A 10,136-nucleotide genomic window follows, 5' to 3' on the forward strand; every position below is an offset into this window, starting at 1 on the left:
CTGAGTAACCACTCTAAAAATGTGTGCCTTAGTTCCTCAGTAACTAGTCTACTAATTAGTTCCCGAGTAACTACTCTAAATATATGTGCCTTATTTCCTCAGTAACTACTCTCCTTATTAGTTACCTAGTAACCACTCTAAATGTAGGAGCCTTAGTTACTCAGCAACTAGTCTACTAATTAGTTCCCGAGTAACTACTCTAAATATATGTGCCTTATTTCCTCAGTAACTACTCTCCTAATTAGTTACCTAGTAACCTCTCTAAATGTAGGAGCCTTAGTTACTCAGCAACTAGTCTACTAATTAGTTACCTAGTAACTACTCTAAATATATGTGCCTTATTTCCTCAGTAACTACTCTCCTAATTAGTAATAATAGTAAAATAGATATTAAAATATTAAAAAGAAGAAGCAAAGCAATAAAAGTATGTAAAAAAAATAAAACCAATTAAAATAAACACAAAGAACTAAAAGCCACCTAGTGACACCTAGTGGCCAATGTAGAACACTACACCCACAAGTGGCTGCTCTTTATGGCTTGTACTTTTGTTTCCGCTTTTTTTCTGGAGTTGAATTTATTTCCATTAGTCATTTTATGCTTGAAAATACTTTCTTTGGCCAAAAAACTTACTAATATAAATTTAGTAAATATATAAATTTTTAAAATAACATTAGGCGTGGTCAGGCATCATTTATTATTGCTTGAGTGTGAAAACAATATATGCAATAATATGGACTACATGTTTCAGTGAAGTACTTTTTATTCCAATACAAAAATACTCAGTCTTCTAGCAGTACTATGTTCAGTCACCAGCTGGTCTTATACTGTATTCCGATTACGCAACATTTGAACCCAATCAGGATTTTCTTCAGGTTTCCACCGGTCCATGAATCTAGGAAAGCACCAAACATAAGACATTAAAAAATGTATGAGTAGAGTGGAGCTCATGGGTGTCCAAAATGCAGCGAGGGCCACATAGTGACAAATGATGCAACTTTAATTCATTCATATAATTCATATTTCAAGAAAAAAAAAGTGAAAAAGCCAATTTATTATTAGTATCAACTTGGATTTTTTTCACATATTTTTTAATGTTATATAATATAATATATATTAACTTTCTTTTTAAATAATTGTAGTCAATTTTCTTTTTGGATTTTTTTTTTCAAGTAAACCTGTGAATTTTCATCTTATACTATGACTTTATTTCTTTTTTATTATTTTAGCATTATGACCTATCAGCAACCTATTTTTCCATACATTACAACTTTATTATGTGTTTTTATTTTAGTTTCTCATAAGATTATGACTTTAAAAAAATCTCTTTAATACGTCAATATTATGCTGCTAAAATTGTTATTTTTTTCCCCTAATTTTATGACACTATTATAAAATCTCGTAACTTTTATCATAATATTTTGACAATTTTTCCTCTTTTTTTTTAACTTTTCCTGTAAAATTCTATTCTTAGATTGTGCCGTGGGCCACCTTGGACACCCCTGGTATAGCTTCTTCATAACTTCTCATAAAATTATCTTTAAAATGTCAACATTATGCTGCTAAAATTATGTTATTTATTTTCCAAATTTTATGACACTATTATAAAATCTTGTAATTTTTATCTCATAATATTTTGACTACTTTTCAATTTACCAACTATTTGAATTAAACCGGTGAATTTTCATCTTGTACTATGACTTTATTTCTTTTTTTATTATTTTAGAATTATGACCTAACAGCAACATATTTTTCCATATATTACAACTTTATTGTTTGTTTTTATTTTAGTTTCTCATAAGATTATGACTTTAAAAAATTATCTTTAAAATGTCAACATTATGCTGCTAAAATTATGTTATTTATTTTCCAAATTTTATGACACTATTATAAAATCTCGTAATTTTTATCTCATAATATTTTGACTACTTTTCAATTTACCAAGTATTTGAAGTAAACCGGTGAATTTTCATCTTGTACTATGACTTTATTTCTTTTTTTTATTATTTTAGAATTATGACCTAACAGCAACATATTTTTCCATACATTACAACTTTATTGTTTGTTTTATTTTAGTTTCTCATAAGATTATGACTTTGAAAAAATCTCTTTAATATGTCAATATTATGCTGCTAAAATTATGTTATTTTTTTCCTAATTTTATGACACTATTATAAAATCTCATAATTTTTATCTCATAATATTTTGACTACTTTTCAATTTACCAACTATTTGAATTAAACCGGTGAATTTTCATCTTGTACTATGACTTTATTTCTTTTTTTATTATTTTAGAATTATGACCTAACAGCAACATATTTTTCCATACATTACAACTTTATTGTTTGTTTTTATTTTAGTTTCTCATAAGATTATGACTTTTAAAAAATCTCTTTAATATGTCAACATTATGCTGCTAAAATTATGTTATTTTTTTCCTAATTTTATGACACTATTATAAAATCTTGTAATTTTTATCTCATAATATTTTGACTACATTTCCATTTAACAACTATTTGAATTAAACCTGTGAATTTTCATCTTATACTATGACTTTATTTCTTTTTTTATTATTTTAGAATTATGACCTAACAGCAACATATTTTTCCATACATTACAACTTTATTGTTTGTTTTTATTTTAGTTTCTCATAAGATTATGACTTTGAAAAAATCTCTTTAATATGTCAACATTATGCTGCTAAAATTGTTATTTTTTTCCCCTAATTTTATGACACTATTATAAAATCTCGTAACTTTTATCATAATATTTCGACTATTTTTCCTTTTTTTTTTTTTTTAACTTTTCCTGTAAAATTCTATTCTTAGATTGTGCCATGGGCCACCTTGGACACCCCTGGTATAGCTTCTTCATAACTTCTTATAAAATTATCTTTAAAATGTCAACATTATGCTGCTAAAATTATGTTATTTTTTTCCTAATTTTATGACAATATTATAAAATCTCATAATTTTTATCTCATAATATTTTGACTACTTTTCAATTTAACAACTATTTGAATTAAACCGGTGAATTTTCATCTTGTACTATGACTTTATTTCATTTTTATTATTTTAGAATTATGACCTAACAGCAACATATTTTTCCATACATTACAACTTTATTGTTTGTTTTTATTTTAGTTTCTCATAAGATTATGACTTTTAAAAAATCTCTTTAATATGTCAATATTATGCTGCTAAAATTATGTTATTTTTTTTCCTAATTTTATGACACTATTATAAAATCTCGTAACTTTTATCATAATATTTCGACTATTTTTCCTTTTTTTTTTAACTTTTCCTGTAAAATTCTATTCTTAGATTGTGCCGCGGGCCACTTTGGACCTCCCTGGTATAGCTTCTTCATAACAAAATCATTCACCGCCTCAGCGAGCTCGGGCCAGTCCATCGCCATCACCACCGCATCGTCTGAGTTAGGCGGCGTCTCCAGGTTCCAGTAAGTCAGCTTATCAAACAACGAGGTCACCTTCAGGGTCCTGTCCTGTACACGCACAAATATAAACAACTGATGATAGCAAAATTCTTCTTTTAGTGTGCTCCATTGTAAGATCTCAATCATGATTACCTCCTGATCAGAGCCGGTTTTGTTGACGTCCTTGAGGACAAGTCCGGTGTAGCCATGTGGACAGGAGAGGTCCTGTCCCTTGAGACCACGACCCCTGAATGACACCGTCTTCTCTGTAATAGGAAACCGTGCATAAACGAGTGACAAACAACTTAAATAACATTTATTGTTATATTTATTCTACCCTGTTTACGGTCCTTTATGGCAGCAGTGAAGTACCGCGAGATCTCGGCTGGTCCATTGTGTTCAATCTCACAGGGGATGAAGTGAAGTGGTTCCCGGGGTGCCTGGCCCAAAGATGACGCATCAAGACGGGTCACGTTGCCTGAAGAGGACATCCTCCAACCTGGTTCAAACACATGTTTATTTTAAAGGTAATCAATAACAAACACATATACTACTAGACTCGATTTAATTGGGATGGTATTCCTTTAAATATCACCATGTACGACATGTACGAAGTTTTTATATGTTTACATATAAACGAAGAGACGCCGTATTTAACTTAGTAAAGATTATAGTATTTGAAAATGTATATATTTTGTTTGTTTTTACCCAAAGGAACGTCTCCCACTTCCAAAGCTTGATTTAAAAACAACCTGGTTGTGTAGTTCCGGGTTCATTAGCATACAGACTCTGATTGGATGGTAAACTCTTCTTCTACGTTCATATTTGTTTTGGCGGGCTTTGTCTGTTGAGTGGTGGAGTTGCTGCCTCCTACAGACGAGCGATGAAATTGCTGGGATATTTTCTTGTTTTTTTTTTTTTAATACATTTTATCTTTACATTTGTTGCTTTTAATTTATCTCAAATGACATGTACGTTCGTATTGAGTCTGAGAGACATGTTTATTTATTTTATTCGGTATTTGGGAGGTTGCAGTTTGTAATCTGTGTCGGTTTAGTAACATTCAATAACATGCACTATGGACAACCGGTACACAATTGTAGCAACATTGTAATGGCGGCTGAATAATTCGACGCCAGGATAGCTGTAATTTAATTGGCAATTTATTTGTAAGAGAACACAGAGAACTCACAATCTTGCAAGCAGACCGAGCCTTATACGTAGTATATTCGTAGCAGCCACATCGAACGCTGAGTCATACGTCAATATCGCCGCCATATTGGATGTGCCCAAACAAAACCCCAAGAACTGCATAGTTCGACCATTATAATATCATTTTAAGAGCATAATTTGTTGTTGATGTTGTGAAAAACGCTGTATTACCGCGTTCAGTTCATTAATTTATCATGTTCATAGTATAATATATGTACTTTCATCTAAACTTCCTCATTGTCTTATTCTATGCACTCCGAAAGCGTACTGTAAGCAGCATTATTGAACATGACTGCCCCCTGTGGCCAATTTACTGAACAGCAGCTTGGAAAAACCATAATATAGTACATTAAAATTAAAATACAAATAAATAATAATAATAATCAACAAAAAAATGATAATATAAAATACAATATATTAAATAATATTGTATAACATTAGAAACATCAAATAATAAAATATTTACAATATAAATATATTGACAGTGTAGCTGTTTTCAGATCTGTGTTGTGATCTCTGATCCAGTTGGCAGCTTTTTTAGACGGGGAGGGATTGAGAGAAAGGGGGGGGGGTGGCTGAATTAAGCCTCCTCCTCCGCTTGGAAATCCGGGAAGGTTCCTGATCACATTTCATCCGGAGCGTTGACGCACAAACCGAGTGATTGACAAGACAACAAAGGTAAGACAGACATAATTTCCTCCTACTTTGTCACCATAGAAAACAAATAGGTTGCCATATTTACATAAAATGTACTGAGAGAGGTCGTACTTGTGTATGATGATGGGTAAAACTGTCCTTTCCGGTACTTATCCTGCACATTTATGGTGACTTTAAATACATGACCTAATACTCCATGCAGTATAATGATTATATGTTGATATAATTAACAACAACACTAATTAATAATAATAATAATTAAAAATAATTAAAAATAATAATTAAAAATAATTAAAAATAATAATTAAAAATAAAATTAAAATTAAAAATTTTTAAATAATTAAAAATAACGAATAACAACTGGACCTACGAAGCATATTTTGGCACCAGAAGCCTTCCAGTCCCCCCCCCACCCCCCCCAGTCATCTGACGCTAAATTTCCCCGCTTGTGACCCGAAATTCGACTCAGTGGTTTATCGCTTCTCAGTCAAATCAAAGCAATAGTTTATGTCCATTGAACGCATCTTCATTTGCTGGAATTGTGGATTAGGAATTCCTACAGCGTTCCTTTCTGTTCTTTTTTTTTTTAACACATCGACCTGTTCCAGGTGGGAATGGATCCAGCATCCGGTCATCGCCGCGTGAAGCCGTTTGTGCTTTTCCGAGCAACGCTGACCAAGTTCGCCGATGCCCTGCAGACTCAAATGTCCCGTCTGGTTCAGAGAGCCAAGCGGGGAGTTCTTGTCTTCTCCGTGGTGATGCTGCTCCTCTGGGTGTCCGCCTTCTTGTACGGGAGCTTCTACTACTCCTACATGCCCTTCGTGGCTCAGTCCAGACCTGTGTACTATTACTACAGGTGAGATGGCGCAGAATATGAATGAATGTAGTAGACATTCCAAAAAAATCCAAAAAAAAAACAAGAACCGGGATATAAAATTCCCACTTTTGGACAGATTTAGTAGTCAATTGTTACTCAATAGTTTTAGGCCACCATTAAATGTACACAAGTACACACAATCTACACTGCAAAACCTGTGTACAGTGATCAATGATATCATAATCATTATTATATTATTAATTAGCTTATTATTATTATTACTATCATCATTATTATTCTTCTACTACTAGTAGTAGTAGTAATAGTAGGCTAGTAGTAGGCTGCTTATTGGCTTGCTTATTAGCCAATTTATGCCCTATTATATGGAATTTGTCAAAAGTTTTCTTTTGTTTTGGTAGCCTGCTTTTGTTTTTTTTGTAAAAAAAAAAAATTTTGTAAAAAAAAAAAATCTAAAAAAATTTGAGATTTTTGTTAAAAAAAATCATTAAAAAATCAATAAAAAATTAAAAATTATTTAGTAGGGCTTACAAACATTTTAGGGGGCCTGCTTTTGTCCTATTATATTGAATTTGTCAGAGATTTTTGTAAATAAAAAATCAATAAAAAATTTAAAATGATTTAGGCGGGCTTACGAACATTTTAGTGGGCCTGCTTTTGCCTTATTATATGACATTTGTCAGAGATTTTTTTGGTAAAAAAATAATAAATAAATAAATAATATCAATCAAAAAATATAAAATTATTTAGAAGGCTTAAGAACATTTTGGGGGGTCTGAACTCCCCCTAAAATAGGCCTAATGACGCCACTGGAGATTATTAATTATCTTATTATTATTACTATCATCATTCACCATTACTACTACTAGTACTAGTACTAGTAGTAGTACTAGAGGGTTTTTTGTAAAAAAAAAATTTTTAAATCAATAAAAAATATCAAATTATTTAGGGGGGTCTCAAGAATAGTAGGCTAGTATTAGCTTGCTTATTGGCTTGCTTATTAGCCTGCTTTTGCTCTTTTATATGAAATTTGTCAGAGGGTTTTTTGTAAAAAAAAAAAATAAAAATAATAACAAATTTTTAAAAATCAATAAAATATATCAAATTATGTAGGGGGGTCTCAAGAATAGTAGGCTAGTATTAGCCCGCTTATTGGCTTGCTTATTAGCCTGCTTTTGCTCTATTATATGAAATTTGTCAAAAGTTTTTTTTTGTTTTGGTAAAATAAATAAATACATAAATAAATAACATTTAAAAATCAATAAAAAATATCAAATTATTTAGGGGAGGCTCAAGAATAGTAGGCTAGTATTAGCTTGCTTATTGGCTTGCTTATTAGCCTGCTTTTGCCCTATTATATGAAAATTGTTTTTTTTTGTAAAAAAAAAACCTTTTGTAAAAAAAAATCTAGATTTTTTAAATCGAGATTTTTTTATGTAAAAAAATTGCTTATTAATTGCTTGCTTATTAGCCTGCTTTTGCTCTTTTATATGAAATTTGTCAAAAGTTTTTTTTTGTTTTGGTAAAATAAATAAATACATAAATAAATAAAATTTAAAAATCAATAAAAAATATCAAATTATTTAGGGGGGGCTCAAGAATAGTAGGCTAGTATTAGCTTGCTTATTGGCTTGCTTATTAGCCTGCTTTTGCCCTATTATATGAAAATTGTTTTTTTTTGTAAAAAAAAAAAATGTAAAAAAAAATCTAGATTTTTTAAATCGAGATTTTTTTATGTAAAAAAAAATGCTTATTAATTGCTTGCTTATTAGCCTGCTTTTGCTCTATTATATGGAATTTGTCAAAAGTTTTCTTTTGTTTTGGTAAAATAAATAAATACATAAATAAATAAAATTTAAAAATCAATTAAAAAAAATCAAATTATTTAGGGGGGTCTCAAGAATAGTAGGCTAGTATTAGCCTGCTTTTGCTTTTTTTTTGTAAAAAAAAAAAATTTTTGTAAAAAAAAAAAATCTAAAAAAATTTGAGATTTTTGTTTAAAAAATCATTAAAAAATCAATAAAAAATTAAAAATTATTTAGGAGGGCTTACGAACATTTTAGGGGGCCTGTTTTTGCCCTATTATATTGAATTTGTCAGAGATTTTTGTAAATAAAAAATCAATAAAAAATTTAAAATGATTTAGGAGGGCTTACGAAGATTTTAGTGGGCCTGCTTTTGCCTTATTATATGACATTTGTCAGAGATTTTTTTTGGTAAAAAAATAATAAATAAATAAATAATATCAATCAAAAATATAAAATTATTTAGAAGGCTTAAGAACATTTTGGGGGGGTCTGAACTCCCCCTAAAATAGGCCTAATGACGCCACTGGAGTCAGGAATACATATTATTAATTAGCTTATTATTATTATTATTACTATTATCATTATTCTTCTTCTGATTATTATTACTACTAGTAGTAGTACTAGAGGGTAAAAAATTTTTTAAATCAATAAAAAATATCAAATTATTTAGGGGGGTCTCAAGAGTAGTAGGCTAGTATTAGCCTGCTTATTGGCTTGCTTATTAGCCTGCTTTTGCTCTTTTATATGAAATTTGTCAGAGGGTTTTTTGTAAAATAATAATAATAATAACAAATTTTTAAAAATCAATAAAAAATATCAAATTATTTAGGGGGGTCTCAAGAATAGTAGGCTAGTATTAGCCTGCTTATTGGCTTGCTTATTAGCCTGCTTTTGCTCTATTATATGAAATTTGTCAAAAGTTTTTTTTGTTTTGGTAAAATAAATAAATACATAAATAAATAAAATTTAAAAATCAATAAAAAATATCAAATTATTTAGGGGGGCTCAAGAATAGTAGGCTAGTATTAGCTTGCTTATTGGCTTGCTTATTAGCCTGCTTTTGCCCTTTTATATGAAAATTGTTTTTTTTTTGTAAAAAAAAAAAATTGTAAAAAAAAATCTAGATTTTTTAAATCGAGATTTTTTTATGTAAAAAAAAATTGCTTATTAATTGCTTGCTTATTAGCCTGCTTTTGCTCTTTTATATGAAATTTGTCAAAAGTTTTTTTTTGTTTTGGTAAAATAAATAAATACATAAATAAATAACATTTAAAAATCAATAAAAAATATCAAATTATTTAGGGGGGGGGCTCAAGAATAGTAGGCTAGTATTAGCTTGCTTATTGGCTTGCTTATTAGCCTGCTTTTGCCCTATTATATGAAAAAAAAAATTTTGTAAAAAAAAATCTAGATTTTTTAAATCGAGATTTTTTTATGTAAAAAAAATTGCTTATTAATTGCTTGCTTATTAGCCTGCTTTTGCTCTATTATATGAAATTTGTCAAAAGTTTTTTTTGTTTTGGTAAAATAAATAAATACATAAATAAATAAAATTTAAAAATCAATTAAAAAAATCAAATTATTTAGGAGGGTCTCAAGAATAGTAGGCTAGTATTAGCCTGCTTATTGGCTTGCTTATTAGCCTGCTTTTGCCCTATTATATGAAAATTGTTTTTTTTTGTAAAATTTTTTTTTTTGTAAAAAAAAATCTAGATTTTTTAAATCGAGATTTTTTTATGTAAAAAAAAATTGCTTATTAATTGCTTGCTTATTAGCCTGCTTTTGCTCTATTATATGAAATTTGTCAAACGTTTTTTTTGTTTTGGTAAAATAAATACATAAATAAATAAAATTTAAAAATCAATAAAAAATATCAAATTATTTAGGGGGGGCTCAAGAATAGTAGGCTAGTATTAGCTTGGTTATTAGCCTGCTTTTGCTCTTTTATATGAAATTTGTCAGAGGGTTTTTTGTAAAAAAAAAAAAAATAATAATAACAAATTTTTAAAAATCAATAAAAAATATCAAATTATTTAAGGGGGTCTCAAGAATAGTAGGCTAGTATTAGCCTGCTTATTGGCTTGCTTATTAGCCTGCTTTTGCCCTATTATATAAAAATTGTTTTTTTTTTGTAAAAAAAAAAAAATTGTAAAAAAAAATCTAGATTTTTTAAATCGAGATTTTTTTATGTA

At 29.1% G+C, this 10,136-nt stretch overlaps 2 protein-coding genes across 5 annotated transcripts in view; one reads left to right on the top strand and one right to left on the bottom strand.

The window, feature by feature from the left end:
- Positions 1-10,136, top strand: part of LOC131119338 (seipin-like) — a 46,490-nt gene that overhangs the window by 31,274 nt on the left and 5,080 nt on the right. For all 3 annotated transcript variants that reach the window (XM_058064704.1, XM_058064705.1, XM_058064710.1), the window contains exons 5-6: positions 3,321-3,959; positions 5,910-6,157. In XM_058064704.1, coding sequence (XP_057920687.1) covers positions 3,945-3,959; positions 5,910-6,157 — 263 coding nt within the window. In that variant the 5' untranslated portion in view covers positions 3,321-3,944. The remainder of the gene's footprint in view (positions 1-3,320; positions 3,960-5,909; positions 6,158-10,136) is intronic.
- rnaseh2c (ribonuclease H2, subunit C) lies at positions 743-4,790 on the bottom strand. Of its 2 annotated transcripts, none has more exons than XM_058064725.1 (5): positions 4,625-4,790; positions 3,770-3,931; positions 3,586-3,698; positions 3,382-3,501; positions 743-892 (listed from the first exon to the last, which is right to left on the bottom strand). In XM_058064725.1, exons 2-5 carry the CDS (start codon positions 3,921-3,923, stop codon positions 869-871), a joined length of 411 nt encoding a protein of 136 aa, XP_057920708.1. In that variant the 5' UTR covers positions 3,924-3,931; positions 4,625-4,790; the 3' UTR covers positions 743-868. The 2 variants fall into 2 exon arrangements, with proteins under 2 accessions (XP_057920708.1, XP_057920707.1); XM_058064724.1 differs by lacking the exon at positions 4,625-4,790 and adding an exon at positions 4,141-4,272.

The sequence above is a fragment of the Doryrhamphus excisus genome, chromosome 2 (assembly GCF_030265055.1).
Source record: "Doryrhamphus excisus isolate RoL2022-K1 chromosome 2, RoL_Dexc_1.0, whole genome shotgun sequence".
Lineage (NCBI taxonomy): Eukaryota > Metazoa > Chordata > Actinopteri > Syngnathiformes > Syngnathidae > Doryrhamphus > Doryrhamphus excisus.

Excerpts from the sequence above, each read along its gene's own strand:
- rnaseh2c (XM_058064725.1), bottom strand. The coding sequence starts at position 3,923 with ATGTCCTCTTCAGGCAACGTGACCCGTCTTGATGCGTCATCTTTGGGC. Across the intron at positions 3,502-3,585 it reads AAACCGGCTCTGATCAGGAG|GACAGGACCCTGAAGGTGAC; the intron begins GTAATCATGATT and ends GTGCGTGTACAG. Across the intron at positions 893-3,381 it reads GGCCCGAGCTCGCTGAGGCG|ATTCATGGACCGGTGGAAAC; the intron begins GTGAATGATTTT and ends GTGCTTTCCTAG.